Below are 18929 nucleotides of genomic sequence, written 5' to 3' on the forward strand. Positions count from 1 at the left end.
AAGAACTTTCAGCAAATGTGTGTTTAAATGTTCATATGTGTGTTTGAGGCAAGTCTATCTTCTAGGAAATTTCTCATGAAATGGCACGAATCTGCACGTTTTTCTTCTTATATGATTTTTCTGAAGTTCAGATTATTGTTGAAGTGTTTTGTCTTCCATTGAATTATTGTTTCTTTAAACTGAGTAGAATATTTATTTATTTATTATTTATTTGATTGGATACTGTAATATTTCCAGCTAAATTTATAAGTGTTCATGCCATTTTTTCTCATAACAGCCATAAATGCGTATGTGTGTCATTTTAAGTGAAACTCTAACACAAAGTTGCCCGTGGCGAAAAAAAACCTCGGATTTTTAAAAAAATCTTAAAACCTCCATGTTTTAAGATTTTCACTGAACTAAATATTCAGCGATTTTTACTACAAACCTACTACAAATTAGTAGTTGGAGTACATCTCCTTCTAAACCATGAGCAAGGCAAAAGCCGAGAAAGAAAGAATTGGCAGCATCATGCTAGGGGATTGCTTATTTTCATTAGGGACGGAGAAGCTCTTCATCTGATGAGATGTGCTGAGTTAAATAGAGACTTCAAAATTTCCACTTCGAAATTTCTGTTCCCAAACAAGAATCCATCCAATCTGACTGAGCTTCAGCTATTTTGCAAAGAAAACATGTCATCTGAGCAACACTTCCTGATTCCTACTGCCAATTCTGCGGCTTTTGCTCGTTAAACTGTCTCCGTCGGGGCAACGTATAGGCTGACTGTCGATTTTCCTAGTTCTGCATGAAGATTTGTGAGAGCCAGTGGGGGCTGAGAGGGCTGAGCGAGGCGCTTCTCATGCGCTCAGTTCCTTATTTTGATTAATGGCAGTCATGATTTAGCACCTGCTGTTTTAATGTGGCCACAGTAAGAATCTGATCTCAAATTGCTTGCGTGAGCTGTGGCCCCATTTTAAATAGCAGCCTAAGTTTGTCAGCTTTGTGTAAGCCACTTCAACCTGTTTACATGTTGTGCTGCCTCTAATATAGGGAAAACCTCACGGAAACATTACAGAGTTAAGACTACAAATCCCTCCACCCACCCCCAGTAATTCTGCTTCTATAAGGATATATATACATATACATAAAAAAAACATCTAAGGGTTAATTTAGAGTGCACTCAGAGATTACAAAATCTTTTTATAATTAGAAGTCACAGACACTCCCACAGTCTTTTTATATTAAACCTGACGCAGCAGCATTTTACGAGGGGTCACATGTTAAAAAGGTTAAGGACAGTTTTATTAGCTGATCAGATGTCTTAGATTTGCTTTTATGTAAAAGATTAATCTGTAAATAACTCCAGCTGTCCATGTGTATGTGACGGGTTACATTTTATAACACGACAGGCTGCAGAGGCTCGAACGGCCATGTAAAGGAAATACTCGCAAACTTCAAACAGTGTGCTTGTGGCGTTGCTCAAAAGCACTGGGGGTTCCTCCTTTTTTTAAGGTTTCTGCTGCTGCCTCCAATAGCTGCACCATAACACCTTCTCCATGTTACTGACAATGAGACTAAATGTGGGATTTGAGGGTGTCAGAAGCTTTATACCAGTGGCCTCTGTCCTTGATACTGCTGTCGGTGTGCCCTCCACATGCAGCAGCTGTTGGCCTGCCCCCCTCCCCACAGCATACCACAAATCTGGGGCCCTGTCCAGGAACAACACTTGCGTCTTCAAAACCTAGACAGACGTCTGACAACTGGATCCCTGATATGCAGGGCATCCCGATTCAGCCATGTTAAGGAGGGAGAGGGCATCACTACTAAAAATGTTTGGGACAATAACATCTGCATGAGAAGGAATCTGTCTGTCTGTCTGTCTGTCTGTCTGTCTGTCTGTCTGTCTGTCCGTCCGTCCGTCCGTCCGTCCGTCCGTCCGTCCGTCCGTGATAATGTGAAGGAGATAATGTGAAGGAGAATTCTTTGTAAGCAGCTGTTTCGGCAAGTGAACATTGATCTGCTGGGCGTTGCTGTGTCTTATAAATACCAATATGTGCTGCAGTGGTAAAGATAAATCAAAGCAGCTGAGTGGTTCATTTTTTTTTCTTTTGACTTTACCTCAAATTACATTTTATTTTGGGAATAAACATCACCATTTTTTGCTCAACTTATATTAAGATTATTTGTGATATTTAGCCGTCTTTAGTCGAGTTTAATAAAACTCTGAAACAATAACAGCATACAGTGTTATTATGAAGCAAAGCAATGTTTTCTTATTTTCTCTCTAAATTTTTTAGTCCTGTCTTTTTTCTTTCTCATTGGCATGTTGTCCTCTTTCTTCCTTTCTTTCTTCGCTTCATCTGATTGGGACAGGCTGCTTGTATCTATCTAAGAATGCATCAGACTGATCGAGTCTGATGTCACACTTCGCACCATGCGGCAGAGATGCTGCTACGATATCTGGGGTGGAAAAAAAAATTTGATCACCAGCTGATTCAGCCTGGAACCGACCGGATGTTCAGAAAACTTCCTGTTGCTGGAAACGTTTTCAGGAAATGTGCCTCCTTTAAACCAAAAACGTTACTGGTTTTATTTGAAAACAGCCAGGACTTTTACAAAAGCTGCAGTAAGAAACGGGCGATTTTTACCTCTCATGCCAAAATAAAAAAAAAGAAAAAAGAAAACAAACAAAAACCCTAAAAGAAAAGAGAAAAAAAGAAAATGTCTAATAAAAAAAATAAAGGCTTAGAGTAATCTACTTCTCGTAATGTCTCAGGTAAGATGAAAACTCCTACTTTCATTCCCTCTGAGGAGGAGCTGTTCTATAGGAGAGGTGCTGAAAACTTTGGAGGTTTGTTTTAGAGTTACAAAAAAAGACGCCTGACAGTGTCGTGGGAATTTCTGTGGGACTCCCCCCAACACACACCCCTCCATCCTGTCTCAAAGTCACTCACCCATACACACACAAACACACGCACACACACGCGCGCGCACGCACACACACACATACACACACACACACGCACACACACCCTCCCGGCTGCCCCCACGCTCCTGCCTGCAGAGTTTTCCGTCCAGTGTCGGAGTAACATCGTAAACGAGGACCACCTGACGGTTAAGTCCGGACTAAATGGAAGCAGCGGAGAAAACTCTCACTTACCGAGATGACACCGGACTTCACAGCAACAAGCTGCTCAAACATGTTAAAAAGAAGGAGGACGGCAAGGACCAGCACACGGAGACAAAAAGCGAAGAGTCCAATTATGTGGATCTGGACATGAGACCCGACGGGCCGAAGACGGTGAAAGTGACTTTCACCGGAGAGGGGAACCAGCTGTCTGTGATCAAATCGGACAGCTCGAAGCAGGAGGAGAGCAAAACCTCCTCTGCCGAGTCCCCGCTGGAAACCCTGACCAAACTCCCCACCGCGGACCCGGACTCAGGGAGCGAGAAGCAGACTGAGTTGGACTCCAGCGAGTGCAGCGACAGCGGCGAGCTGCGCTACACCGACATGTGTCTGAACGGCAAGAGCGACGCCGAGCTGTCCGAGTCCCACTACATCACCACGCACGAGATCCAGCTCACCGAGCTCGACCACGACGTGGACTACGACCTTGGCCGCGGGACCCGCTGGGAATTTGAGGACGGCAACCTGGTCTACGCCTTTGTGGATTACGCCTCTTTCGAGAGCGACGACATCCAGGAGGGCACCCTGATCGTGGAGCGCGGCCGGAGCCAGCCGAAGGCGCAGTCTAATCTTAGCGGAGCGGCTGTCAGCACCGAGCAGGAGGAGAGTGATCTGTGCGCCAGTTCGGATGAGAGCCTGTGCAGAACCCAGAGCGGCGGTGACCCGTCTGCGGGGAAGATCCACCTGTCGATTAAAACCTCCTCCAGGGCAGTGAACGACCCCGCAGGCGTGTTTGACAATAGCGCGCAGTGGCGCGCCAAACACCTTGGAGATGGAAGCCATTACTCCTTTGTGAACCCTGGCGCCAGAGCGGGGCCCCTGTGCGATAGGGGTCAATATTTCATCCCGGCTCCGGGCCGTCAACACCTTGCAACCAAACTGAGACGGAAAGATATTAATGAGTATTCCAGCGGAGCGTCCAGCTCTTTTAGTGAGCTGGACGACGCTGATAAAGAGGTGCGTAACCTAACCGCCAAGTCTTTCCGAAGCCTGGCATGTCCATACTTTGATGCCATCAATCTTAGCACTTCCAGTGAGTCATCCGTGTCAGAATATGGCCTGAATAAGTGGTCAGCTTATGTGGACTGGAATTATGGAAATATTACACACAACACCTCCAGTGCAACACTGGAAATGAATAAGACTGTGCAGGACAGCAAGAGGAACAACAGATGCAAAACTGGCATGAACGATCAACAGACAAGAATCTGCGCCCTGAACAAGAGAATTACTTCACAGCAGACAACGTCTTCAGGCAGAACGCTTCAAATGCAGGAACAGTCAGCACAGCAAGGGGTCACACTAAATTTTCACTGTAATGTTGAATCCAGAACTCCCCGGGGCCCAAAGTGCTTCCAAAAGGATCGACCCAATGAAATGTTGGCCAGATCGGGGTGTGAGATGCAGTATCGTCGCACAGAGAGCTCGGGGGACACACACAAGAGGGCTATTTTTGCCTCGAGTCTGCTGAAAAATGTCATTTCCAAAAAAATGCAGTTTGAACAGGAACGCAAAATGGAGAGGGGAGAAATATCAGACACTTACCCCTCAGGCTCCCCCTGCGTTCACTTTAGAGATCTGGAGGGCGTGAAGGAGAGGAGCGAGAGCAGAGGCTTGCAGGGACAGACCTCAGAATTAGGAAACTCCGTGAACTCGCCTGAAGATCACAGATCCAGATCCAGTTCCTGTGGGCCTGCAGAGGAGACACAGGGTGACAGAAAGGCTGCCGATTCTTCAGGAGAGCATCAGGAAACACCACAGAAGCCGCAGTCCGGGAAGGAGGCAGAGGCAGCAAGAGAAGGACTGGACTCCAGCAGCGTTCTGACGAAGCTTCTGTTTGTTCCAAACTGCCAGCTTCTTTCAAAAGACGGAAACCTGGCAGAGGATTTAACCCCCAACACACCCGGCACAGGTGCAAAGACATGCGAGAAAGACCTGCAAAAGTCGGATGATAAAAATGCAGAAAGTAAAGAAAAACATGAGAGGGTGGGAAAAGCACCCGAGATCAAAATCTGCCTGAGAAACGTGAAAGAAAACAAAGGCTGCACTCTGAATATTGCAAATCTCCTAACACCCAAAATCAGTAACAGCATCAACAAATACAGGGCAGCGGACAATGGCAGGTGTCATATTTTATCCTCAGGAGACAAGGCTCCGAGTTTCACCGTCAGAGACATCAGGGACACAAAGTGCAAATTTCAGACACCAATATATCACGTCAGGGATGTGCGTAAGCTAGTGAAAAGCTCGTATCGTTTTGTCTCTTTGAACAGAAGTGACCGGAGATGTTCCACGGTGGCCGAGGAGAAAACCAAAGTGGATCCAGAAAAACCATCCTCCATTGTGATCAAATGCAACTCTGTTAAAACAAACATTAAACCAGAGACAGACGACACAACACGGGCACAAGTGGAGGTAGGCACCATGCCTGACACCTCCTGTAGAGTTCCCACTCTTACGGCAAGACAAGGAAATTCCGATCACCCTGAGGCGCATCAAAATCTTGAGGCCAAACTGGAAAAACAGAGACAGGATAGGTTCACTGGGGAGACAAACGAAAGGAGAAATGACCCCGCAATGCCAAAACAGGATGCCCTAGAAAAGCTCAAGGCTGCAGTTAAAACCATGGAGCAGCTTTATGTTTTTGACAGGAATGAATGGAAGCGTAAAACCCAAGCCTCTCGCCCGGTCGCAGACAGCCACGTGCTGCCGCGTCTCACCGTTCAGGGTCAGGCAGCTGCAGATGAGCAGGAGGTGAAAAACAGTGGCAGGACACCTCAGTCTCTCACCGACGGCAAAGAAGTTCAGAAAAGCCAAGGAGCTAGAAGATCTCTGAATATCATCCATGTTCCATACAACCATGACACTTTTAAAACACAATCGCAGCAAAGTAAAATCTTCACCAACAAAAGCGTCCTGCATTTTGCCAATAAGAAACACAGCAGCTTAATTGAGCAAGATTCTGCTTTGCAAGCGTCCTCTGTTGTGAGAAGCTCCAAAACGTCGGCGATTAAACCAGCGTCTGTAAAACTGGTGGAGCAGGACAAGGCCAAATCCAGTTTCACAGATCCCACCACTACAAGGGGTTTCCTGGACTCTGAGAATTACCTAACCATGCCAGGGATTGGCTGCATGAATGAAACCAAGCTGCTCAGTCAGAAGGGTGATATCAAGGTGCCAGAGCAAAACATGTCACATGTAATCATGGACTGTCCATCTGCAACTATCTACCATCTTCCAACAGCAGCGACAAGTCCTCAAAATCAGCAGCAGGTGTTACGCTTCTCCCCGTCCATCAATATGTCCCCAACACCCCCTGGAGGAGAAATGGTCCCTCAAACCCAACGCAAGATGCTCTTGGACCCCACAACTGGACATTATTACCTGGTGGACACTCCCATACTGGCCACCACCAAGAGACTTTTCGATCCAGAGACAGGCCAGTACGTGGATGTCCCCGTGCCTCACTCACCCATCGCGTCCGTCACACCCGTACCTTTTTCGCTATCCCCCCTAGCTCTCGCCCCCACCTACGTGGTCTACCCAGGCTTCATCTCTCCTACGTTGGCAGCCCAGGCGGTGGTGCCGCAGTCCCCCTGTCACTCAGAGGATGCAGCAGGAGAAAGAATCAAAAGTAATCCAATGAGCCCAGGTACAGAGAAGGCTTACTACAGCGCGACGGCAGAGGCTCAGCAGGGGCCGCTTCATCTGCCGCTGAGTTTGGGACACGTGTCCACTAAAGGAGGGCCTGGAAGCTCTGACAAAAAGGCACTTATCAGCATCACAACACAGCAGGGTCCAAGAATCATCGCTCCACCCTCGTTTGATGGGAAAACTATGAGCTTTGTGGTTGAGCATCGGTGACCAAGAGGACTTCTCTTCATAAATGTGAGTTAACATGAACACGAATTAATCAAACTAATCCAGATCTGAGTAAGGATCTTAGTCTAAATGTCAAAGTATTATCAGACCTGGTGTCAGAAGGAAAAGCTTTCATAAATCTGTCATGTGTCACATAATGTAGATTCTCCTGCAGACAGATGGGGAAAAAAGCCATACAAACCATAGAGTCAAAGAGGATAATAATATAAGCGACATGTTTGAATTGCAAAAAACTTGATTCTGTTTTTTTTTAATAATACATTTCTATGTAAAAGCACTTTGTAAAATAATCTTTAAATGCTAAAAAGTAAAAACAATTTGCAGACTTAAGAACACAAAAAACCCTCCAGTGTACAGGTAGCAAAAGCAAAAAAAATTAAATAAAATAAAGCACAAAGAGAATGCAAAGGTTAAAATGTATTTTATAAAGGAAGATTTTTGGTTTCTTTTTGAAACTTTCCGATGTTTGTGAGATCCTCCATTTGTCGAAATGGGAATTGAACAGACATGGAGCAGCAGAGGAGAAAGCCCATTGTTGCACGGCTCTTTGTCCTGGTGGAGACCAAACAGTTGAGCTTTGAAGATCAGCTCTGAAGTTCAAATGTGGAAACAGATACTGGAGAGATTTGCCACTGACGCACTGGAACCTGAGGATAAAGACTGGGCAGAGACAGAGATCCAGTTAAATCAAGATATTTTATGAGGCATCTTGCCAGCATTGCTACAGCGGTGAATAATGATAATGGTTATTTGGCACTCATTTACCCATTAGTTATGCGTCTGACCAGTCAGAGCAGCGTTGGGATATGACAAAGAAGCTCTGCCCTGAACAGTTTCACGTTTTCATTTTAGAAGCAACTTACCTGTTGTGAGAAACATACTCAACATAGACACAGTTTTGTAAACACACATAAAACTGTCTTTGCTGAACCTGTTTAGCTTGCTGGTGTTCCCAGTCCAAAAGATCAAACATGCAACAGATTAAAATAAAAATGAATACTTTATTCCAACAACATATTCTCACAGTTAAACATTTGGTCAACATCCACCCTATAATTTGCATACAAATTAATAAAATCACGTTAAGAAATTGGGATTCCTAACAGTTTTATTACAATAAATACTTGTTTATTAGGTTGTGGGAAAAAAAACTTTTATTTAGTAATCCGTGACTTCCTGTCTCTCTGGTTTATCAACATGACCTGACACAGTACTCTTGATCATTTTATAAATTGGAAAGGCATTAAACATGTGGAAAACATAGATAAGTGTATAAATGTGAATAGCAATGCAATACGAATGACTGGAAGAGTATTACCCAAGCTCATCTTGCCGTCTTGCACAGTAAGAATGATTGTAAAGAAAGCATAAGAGACCCAAAGAGGTTACTGAAAATTTGTGTTGTCTTGTTAGCAAAGTTGGTTGTGCAAAGTTTTCAGTTTGTCATATTTACAGATTTTTTTCATAATTTAACTGAAATTTAGTTCAAAAGTACTTTATTATTCCCACAGGGCTTTATAAAAAGTATGACTCCATCTATAGGGCATTAAAAATTAACAACAAATCATGACAAAATTGTAATAACAGCAAAGCATTAATATCTCAAGGTAAGACTAAATATTACAAGTAAAGGATCTCGTATTCAAAACATATTTTTAAAAAAAACAAAAGGCCCAAAATACACTAAAATTTCAAGTTCAACACAAGCCAAAAATCAGAATGTAGAGGCAATATTAATAGGAGAAAAGGGATAATCTTGGCAGGACGTTTTCTCATTAGTTTTTCCTTATTGTGCGGTTATTTGAGTTTTCCACGTTTTCTCCAAGCAGCAATATAACCTACTGTAGCACTTTAGCAGCACTCTGACAGTGTTAATAGACTTGCAGTAGCTCCATGACAGGTAACCTGACTCCCATGAGAGATTGGATTTTCATCCTTGAGCCTTTTCTTTTTTTCTGCATTACACATCGTCAAACTATTTTAATAGTGTGAGGCGAGTTTGTTTACACAGTTTATTCTCAGGGTGTCACTGGAAACTATTCCAGTTAGTGACGCCTTAACATTAAGTTATTCTTAATCAGCCATTAAGGTTTTTAATTTCCTATATAGCATTACAGATCACTATTCTGTTCATCCCTTAGGCAGGTTTACTAGAGCCTGAAGTGAAGCATTTCGTTAGTCATTTTATTAGAAAAGCAAAATAAGGTAGCAGCTTAAGCCTAATCTTAGGTACTGATTTACACATAATGGATGTTAAATTTCAACAACTATTTTCTCTGTATGTTCCAGGCACTCTCGCTAGTGTAAGATTCTGGAAGCAAAAGCCTTAGTTTTTAATGATCAGATATCCACAGTTAACATTTTATTTATTTTATTTTATTTTGGGATTACCAAAAATATTTTTTTCTTCTACATGCCAAATTATGAAATTTTTAGAAAGTGTTTTAGTTCAGAGTCATAAGTTTAGATTAATTTAGATCACTATGCTAAGATTAGATGATGATGTCATGGCTTTACAAGCTTCTGATAAGTTTATATGTAACGTCTGAGTTAATTGGAGGCATAACTGGGGATGCAGTCTAAGGCAACACTGCAACATACTGCTTCCTTAAATGCCATAATGGAAAAAAATCAACCAAGATACCAGGAAGAGAATCTCGTTCGTACTTGGGTACAAATCCCAGGTGCAAGAAGGCAGATGTGGATCACATCCGCCGCCATACAACTGTTTTGGTCCCGAAAGGCAGTTTTGTATATTTTATAATTAATTGCCCACCTATACATCACTCTCACTAGTTACACAACATCTCTCATAATGCAGCTCAGAAGTCTGCAAGCTGTACTTGTGGAAGAATCAGATGTAATAAGGGGACTTATGACAATTTTTGTCCTGCCATGTTGTAAAACCCCAAGTCAGCCCCACCACTGGGTTCCCAAGTGCATATTTTTGCTCAAATAGTTCATGAAGCACTTTACTAAAGTTGAAGTGCACTAAAGTAATCTGGAACTGTTTTATATTGACTTTGATTGTGACCTGCGAGAGAACACTTGCTAATGTCCAGAAACAGCTTGTAGAAGTGCAGTTTACCAGCACACTGAAGGCAAATCACAACTCTGTGGGTCCAGCACAGTTGCCCCACTTCATCCTCAAAATGATGCCCCACGCCAGTCTCTAAGCTGCTCAACTCCACTGTGTCTTTGGTAGTAAACAGGTGTACTGACAATAAACAAGAAACTGATACACACCTCGAAAGTAAAATACTGAGAAAAACTGCAATGACTTTTGAGAAATTGTTCACATGAACCACCAGGAAAGTTTTTAGATTAGAGAGTTGTTTTTTTTAACATTTGTCACTCAAAGATTAGTTTGATGCAGGTAAGAGTGAAGCTGTCCATCGGAGCCCAAAACAACAGCTAAAAAAAAACCTAATGTTTAGGTTAAGTTTTACTATTTCATCTTTTGAGCCAGAAAAAAATAAAATAGTAAAACTTAAATCAAATCAGATGGTTAAGGTGTTCCTACCCAGAGGTGGGGACTCAAGTCACATGACTTGGACTTGAGGACAGAGACTTGAGACTTACTTGAGACTTGCAACACAGTGACTTAGTCACACCTCTGTTTATACCTATTAAAGGTGAATATAAACATGAAGTTAGATGGAAAATGAGATACAAAAGCAGTATATAAATTTCCCTAAAGTAAAGGAACAGGACAACATAAAAGAAAACAATAAAATTAGTCACATAATGCAACATGATAATTTCAAAAAATTTTTTTGCTAAAATAAATAAAGAAGTTACTACGAATAAAATAAGACTGCAGATAAATTAGAAATATATTATTGATATCACATGTGTTATGCCTCTTATCTGTGTTGTACATGTGTCTACATTTATGTGTGTTCTGGGCTGGTGGCCAGATCCCTCAGAAGGAAGCTGTTACTCATCCTGTTAATTCAGGTGTTCAGAACATTAACAGGAAGTAATCAGAGTGAGCCTGGTCCAAACTGATACAGGATACAGAGTTTAGCTTCTAAAATCTTCCCACCAGTGCTGTGTACCCACAACAGATTTCCCTCGTTGTTCATACTGCCTCCTTCAAAAAGGAAAAGTCTCTATTGAGTTCCCTTTACCAGGCAGGAGGGGTTCAAAAATCCTGGTGAGGTTTTTGAACCTCACCAGATTTATTTGTCCGCTCTCTGGACAAATAAATCCAGGACAAAGCTACCCTTTCCACCTCAAGCCATTAAACAAGAGTAGACGCATTCTCAGCTTCCTTAAATCCACAACAACTTTATTCCTTTTTGGGACCTGATTATTGTTTAAACAGTCCTCAACGATACAACTGACCTCCTGTCTTTTGTGGGTTTCATCATTATTGCTGCTAGTCTCGCCACTGTGACGTCAAGACGGCATCATGAGCTGAAATATAACCGTGTCTACCATTGAGTTCTCTAACTGTGTGACAAGGCACCTTTGGATCTATAACAGCGGTTTGACTTTATTTCAACTGGACCTTAAAACTAAACAATGAGCCATTGTCGAGATTATCCTCTGAACCATTTAAATTTGTAATTCTTTCTCAGATGTACACACTCACACCTTGCTGGAGGTCTCGCTCGCAGCTAATGTGTCAGAGCAAGAACACAACTGCATGAGCGTGGGGGATACATGTCAGCCGAGAGCGTGGCAGCCGGAGGCCTAGTATGGGGTTGAGTAGTGGTGTGATGGCTACATGAGATGTGTGGAGCTGGCGCTGGTGTCTCATGCAGTTGGGTATGGGGGGGGATTCAGGAGGGGTTATTGGGGCATGGCTGGAATAGTGATGCAGGAGGAAAAGGTCAGGCAATGCAAAGTATTTGTTGTGCTGATGCAGGGAGAGGACAGCTGCTCGGAGAGATCAGATGCTGCTGCAGCTCTGGCTTGGGAGCGAGTCTGTCGGACTGCGAGAGGGTCAACTTTTTATAGTCCCCCCCCCCTCCTACGCCATGCCAGCCCCCCTCCTCCACCACCGCCTATTACTAAATGCGGAGAAGGAGTTGGAAATCACTGCTGACCTTCATTCCTTCTGCGTAAACTAATCGATTAGTTTCAACATAGCCATGACTGGCTAAATGTAGTGAGCCAAAAGGCTAACTACAAGATTGTACAGCTTTTACTTTCTTTTCTGTTTTGTTACATTAATAGCACAAACTTCAATTTGTGTTTTAGTGGGGCTTATGTGATAGACCAACACAGGCCTACCACTGTTAGCTGGAAGGAGAAATTTAAATAAAAAATACAGATGTCTTCTGTTTATATGACCTTTTCTGACGTCTTCTTAATTATCTCCTACTTTAACTTGTTTGACTAATCAAGCAGGAGATATTAAGAAAAATGTGTATTGTAAGTGAAAATCAGAACACCCTCCCTCTTAAAAATTAATCTTACATAATTTAGTTTAAATGACTTCAGTGAGATGTTTCTTCATCTACCAGTCTACCAGTGTGAAAAATGCTTTTCTAGTTCTTCACTTTCAGCTGGGAGATGTTTAAGGGTTTCTTCCACAAACAGCCCATTTCAACTCACGTCTCAATGAAATCCAGATCTCGATCTCAGACGATATTTTGTGGATGTGTGGGTTTTGTTTTGAGTCATTGTCTTCTCTTGCAGGTTGACATTTAATATTTGAGATGATCTCCCATTTTCCTCAAGCAGTCTCTGATAGTACAATACAATTCATGGTGGATTCTATATTGGTGGTTTGATCCTGATGCACAAAAGTGTCCCATCAGATTTACTTCTAGCTCTGTGCTTCATAGTTGGAGGTTATTTCAGTGCTATGCTTGAGTTTTGTCAACTCACTGCAGAAGACTCCCCTGATGAAGACAGAATATGATGAAGGTTGTTTAAAGTTACAGTAGATTTGAACAGACAAGTGAAACACTGGGAGAACATGGTCTGGTCAGTGGTCAGATGAGGTCAAAGCAAAGTGTTTTGGGTGTCAGCGTACACACCGTATTTGCATAATAATTCTGCACAGCAACCTGAAAGATGCGTAAATGGCCCAGTTAATCACTTGACTTGTAAGAAATTAAAATTCTATTGAAAGATGAAAGAAATGTTGCCCAGAATCTTCAAGATTCAAAGAATTTATGTGGAAGAATGGGTCAAAATTACATCTGAACAATGAATTCACTAATTTATATAGATGTCTTGAAGTTACCATTACCAAGAAAAGTCTTTATCTTCAAAATGTAACATCTGGAGTACATTCATGTCAACAGGACATTCTATTTCATATTTATTTATTTCATTTATATAATTAAAAAAATGGTTCACTTAACAATTATGAACTGCTTGCAGAATTGCTGTATCACAAAAATCGCAATAAAACCCATTAAAACTTGTGGTTTTGATGCAAAAATATGTGAAGAAGTAGCCACAGGTCAAGAGCTGTGAATAGTTTGGAAGGCACTTTAATATCAACACAATGAACAATTTAGGAACAAAAATGTATTTTGGCATCTGAACTCATTACTTCTTTCTTTTCTTTCATTTCCAGATAGCTCTGCTGAGGAATCCGCCTTCATTCACTGTAAGTGGACTTTTCATCCTGTGACCCGCTCTCTGGACAACTTCCACCATCAGCCCTTCACCTGTGTCTCTCTGTTCTGCTGTTTGTTTTTGTTTTTGTGTTGTTGTTTTTTTTCTGTATGCATTGTAGCACTTTATAGATATGAATCGTAGAGATACTTTCCATTCAGGTGCTGTGTAGATTGGTCTGTATTTAAATGCCATGTGTGCCCTGCGGTCTATTCAAAAGGAAACAAGACAGTTCTGTCGCAATAAAGTGTTATATACTGCCAATCTGTTTTATTCAGACGTTAATGGTAATATGTATTTAAGGTTAGACTGTGTTTATTTGATAAAACACAATATACTCACAGGAGTTAAATTTATGTACATAAAAAAATAAAAAGTAGCATCATTAAAGTCAGAATGTTTGTTTCTAGAACATCATAGTCTCGTGTCACCTGACTGAGTCTGATGATTGACAATACATACTAGATATGCTATTATTTACTATCTAGGCCATAAAGTCATGGCTTTTGATAGAGGTATCATAAAGGTATAACTTAATACAAGCCAAATTTATTGTCGAGACACATTTGTTTGCTAGCTTGTGCTCTCATCACTATTTTATTGACAGTTTTCTAAAAACATAACTAAACTGAAAAGTTTATGATTTCATCAGAGAAACTGTAGCAAACTGAAAGTTAAATTGTTACATTTGTCTCTTCCTGGTCGATCCGTTATTGAAGGTCACAAGGGGAACAGAGTCAATCAGGAATTCAAAACAATTTTTCTGGGGTTTGACGTTACTGAAATCCTGGAGCGATCACATGTTGTGTTGCCTTAATGTATTTACTGTGACTTAGAAATAAATCATTTGTGTTTTTGTTAAGGATATTCTAAATGAAGTAGAGATTGTCCATTTGAATGTGGCTTAAATAAAACATATAAGTTTAGGTATTTATTATCAAAATTCTAATTATTTTTGGAATAACTAAAATCATTAGATTTGCTGGCGTGTGCATTTAATGTGAACGTTGGGGTGTTTGGAAAGTGCACCAGAAGCCATTAGTGGTGTATCATTAGTGGTGGTTTGAGGCAAATAGGGGAAAATTAACTATTTGAAAGCCAACGGCTGACAACTCTAATGTTGGGTAGGGTGGCTTGACATAACACATTTCTGAGATTTGAGCTTTAACTAATGAATGATGACTATAACGCTAAGCACCAGTTTAATCTCATGAAGATAATAAATTAAGGATAAGCTTAATCATCCTTCAAAATAAAACTCCGGGCTTTCAAGATTAAGAGAGGCTGCTGTTAGAGTTTGTTTCTTTAGGTTGATGTTGACTGTGCACAGATATAATTGTATATATGTGCAACAATTATTACTTTTTTATGTGACACAATGGTATAATGCAGACATGGTAAGTTATTTTATTGAGCTGAGTAGCTTTAAGCAAATCATCTCTCTCTGTTGGCTCATATATATAGATAAATATAATTCTGACCTATCAATAATATCTATTGGGCTCTTGTTCAGATTCCTGTGGAGGCATTCCTGACACATCCAAGTAGAAAAAAAAAAAAAAAGATCACAGGATGGGCCCAGAATACTCTGAAGGAGTTACATACCCTGTCCTGCACTGGAATGTCTCAAGGTCCTCCAGGAAAAACTGGAAATGTTGCTAAATGGAGAGAGTCATGCTAGCTACCTGGACCAGCAGAGAGGGGGAAAAGTTCGTATTAGCGCATGCTAATACAGTATCAGTATGCCAAAGTGTAAAATGAACTTTGAATCCCCCAAAAAGTAATGACCGCAAAGTCTAAATAGATTTGGACTTATTAGAGTTGTCTTAATAAAAGATGAGCTCATGTGGATTACTTCTGGGTAAAAACTACTTTCAACAGAGTAGTTCTGCGTTTTTAAAAAAAGGATATAAATACTTGTGATTTTTCACACTTATCTGAGGAAAGGGACCATTTAACTTTACTGAATGTTGAATCACTCCAGACCTTCCGCTGCAGTGTGTCTGGTCCATTACATGTGTAAAATCAAGTAAATAACAGTCATATCAAAAGAATCTGGTTTTCCTTTGTGTGCTAACACTAAACCCTTCCACAGTAGCTTTTTGATATTAATCAGCTTTCCTGCTGACATCAACTCCTCGTTGCGTCCTGTGAAATGCGTCTCAATGCCCACCAGCATGATGTGTAAATGAAGTGTTTTATTATTAATATTATTATTATTAATATTATTTCCTTAATGCACTTGTTTTTACTAGTGAGGTGAGAGGAGTAACACTATGCATGTTGCTCAGATGAAAACGGAGCTCCGACTCAGATTTAGCACTGAGCTCAGGTCACTATAAGTAGTATTGGGCCTAATGAGTCGGAGCCAACTGAGACATTTACAGGATAACTTCCTCTATTTGTCTTGGTTCGGTTTACACTTTTGTGTAATGAGATGGGAGCGAGTCTGCTTGCGTCTGAATGTGTCCGTGTTCGTGGCCGTGAGCTATGCGTGGCATTCGAGCATTCTGTGAGCACAACGAGGAGTTGCGTTACTCCCCTGCAAACAGGATCACACAGAGTGTACATGTGTGAAGCGTGTCTCTTTACGATTAGCACACACAACGTAATACCAGGTTCTAAAGACGCTTTTGAGTGAGCTGTTTGGTGCAAAACTGTACTTGGAATTACTATCCAAAATGAATTTATGGGTTTTTTCCTCCCCCTTTGATTCTGTCTTTTTTGATATTTGAACAATAATATTTTGATTTTTTAAATATATTTTCTGTCCTGTTTCCCACTGAATAGGCAGCAGGGCCTCATTGGTCTTTGTGTTAACATGAACCAGCATCCCTCTGAGCATAATACCAGCTGTAGATTTGCTATTTGCAGAATGTGTCAAAACAAAGCACAAACTAAAAGGTATTTGGAGCTGCTGGTCAGTCTACTTACCTCCATTTAAAAATACATATCATTTCCCCATCTCGCGCCCTAAAAGTTTATTTTACTAAGATCAGTCCAGGTTTTGAACACATTTTGTTAACTTTTCTGAAGGGTTTGCTTTCAAGAGCCTAATTGACAGTGCAATGGTTGATTCAATTTGAGGCGCATTGTAGCCTGAAGCTGTTGGGAACAGTTTAAATCAAGCTGCCGAGACCTAAACAACACGTGAGAAAATGAACACAGATCACCTGAAAACTTGACACAGTGTTTCCAGCGTTGGATGACTGAAAGAAAAAAAAATTGAATTTCTCTAATATTTTACCTAATATTTAGTTTCTAATAAAAATTTCTCTTTTTATTCTTATTTTACTGGAACATGTGAAATTTGAAATGTACATTTTATTTCATTCTATTTTCTAAATAATTGCACATGGGCGGTCACCAAAAATGACAGCACTAAATGTAAATGGCTGTAACCGTGGGTGACAAAAGCACTATTGAGACATTTTTATGTACCATTTTTTATTCTTTACATAAAGAATAAGATGCAGGTTATGTTATACAGTACCTTCCAAAAGTATTAATACCTCTGGTCAAAATATTTTGTTGGATTTTTATGTGATAGATCAACAATAAGATGTCCATAACTGTGAAAGGGAATAAAATGCTGCACAATAATAATAATACTTTTTTCTTTTTTCAAATAAACATTTTTATGTTTATTTGAAAACATAAAAATGTTGACCCTGTCTCAGGTCTTTTGCAGCCTCCAACAGGCTTTCTTCCCAAACTGACCTGTCTTTAGCTCCCTCCATCTTCCCTGTTGTGAAAAGAACAGCACTCCCACAGCATGATGCTGCCACCACCACGTGTCATGTGGAGGAGTGTGTGTTCAGGATAATGTTGGTTCTTCATCACACAACATTTTGCATGTAAGGCCAACATAACTAAAATCAAACACAGCAACAATTTTATATCAGAACAAAGGAGGATGTCTTGGTTGAATAGCCCCTTTTAGCCCCTCTCCAATTGTTTGAAAATAATATGTATTTTTCCTCAGACCTCACAATTATGTGCTACTTTGCATTAATCTATCACATAAAATCCTAATAAACTTCTCAAGGATGTGGCTGTGATGTGATGAAAGGATAAAATAGGATGAATACATTTGCGAGGCTCTGTATGTTTTGAAACTTTGTGATGGAGAACTTCAGGATCATGGCATCGCGTGTGAATGACGCATCAACGCAGGAGCGTTTCTCATTTTTTGCTTTCAAAAATGAGGCACACAGAGAGGACGATCTGTCTGAAATTGGGTGTCATCACTGAGTTAATCAGCATTTGAATCAACTAAAGTTCATAAACGGTGACGGTGATGCTCTGTACTGTTCACATGCCATGTCACAATGTCTGACAGGATTTCAGGATTAAACATGGGAAAATGACGCTATCAGTGTTTTTGTATAGCGGACGAGGAAAGCGTTAAGGTGAGATGGTCTGAGATACGTGCTTGCAGAAGGTTTAAAAATAAGACGCACATGACTGAACTCTGTTTGAATTGATGCCATCGCTGATTTAAAACTGCCGTCTGTGCCTGTGAAGAAGCTAAAGGTCGGGATGAAAAGTAGAGGGACTACTTTGAAAAGGGGATGTGAATGCAAATTTTGCATCTACTGTACTGAGAAGAATAAGCGTGATGGATGGATGTAATGTAGACTGATACATCTACATGTTTGCAATAAATGTTCAAATGCAAGACACTGAAACTGTTCTCTTTCTTTTCTTCACAGCACTCGTTAGTCAGGGTGGTAATTTAGAGCAGTCTTAAAAAGAACTTCTGTTTTTAGTAAACTTAACATCCGGCTCCATCGATGTTTATTTTTTCTTTATCAGAATCTGTTGTTTACACTTTTACTTGATCTGTTCAAATCCCAATTTAAGTTAAAAAGACTTTAGAACTTTTATAAGAACAAGTAAGCCAGTCCAATTGCTTTAAACCTAACTCTGCCTGTCTTATGAATATAACTTGAAATTTCCCTCTTGTTGTACAGAAGGAATTCTTACAGATTCATATTGTAAACTACCAAAGTAGGATATTATGTGCTTAGTTAATTAATGTTTTGTTACACTAAATTGTACTTGCAACTAATTTTATTCATTGTGCCAAATCTTTTAGAAAGATAGTAAAGTGCCGTGTTAATGTTAAGAGGCCGTGGATGGAGGTCGGCAGAGCACCATTCAGGCAAGAGCTGCCACTGATAACCAACAACACATTTGAACACAAATTCACAAAATAAGATCAAATAACTTCAAAATAACATAGATGAGAGGCAATCAAGTAGATTTATGCCAGCAGAAGAACACGCGTGGC

At 40.7% G+C, this 18929-nt stretch overlaps 1 protein-coding gene across 1 annotated transcript; it reads left to right on the forward strand.

The window, feature by feature from the left end:
• Nucleotides 1-3007: 3007 nt before the first annotated feature.
• On the forward strand, nucleotides 3008-18324 carry lg1h4orf54 (linkage group 1 C4orf54 homolog). Its single transcript, XM_008411372.3, has 2 exons — nucleotides 3008-7054; nucleotides 13593-18324. Exon 1 carries the CDS (start codon nucleotides 3110-3112, stop codon nucleotides 7028-7030), a length of 3921 nt encoding a protein of 1306 aa, XP_008409594.2. The 5' UTR covers nucleotides 3008-3109; the 3' UTR covers nucleotides 7031-7054; nucleotides 13593-18324.
• The last annotated feature ends 605 nt before the right edge of the window (nucleotides 18325-18929 follow it).

The sequence above is a fragment of the Poecilia reticulata genome, chromosome 1 (genome assembly GCF_904066995.2).
Source record: "Poecilia reticulata chromosome 1, P_reticulata-male-v2, whole genome shotgun sequence".
NCBI classification, from domain to species: domain Eukaryota; kingdom Metazoa; phylum Chordata; class Actinopteri; order Cyprinodontiformes; family Poeciliidae; genus Poecilia; species Poecilia reticulata.

What these genes read in the sequence shown, in the direction of transcription:
- lg1h4orf54 (XM_008411372.3), top strand. Translation starts at nt 3,110, where the DNA reads ATGGAAGCAGCGGAGAAAACTCTCACTTACCGAGATGACACCGGACTT.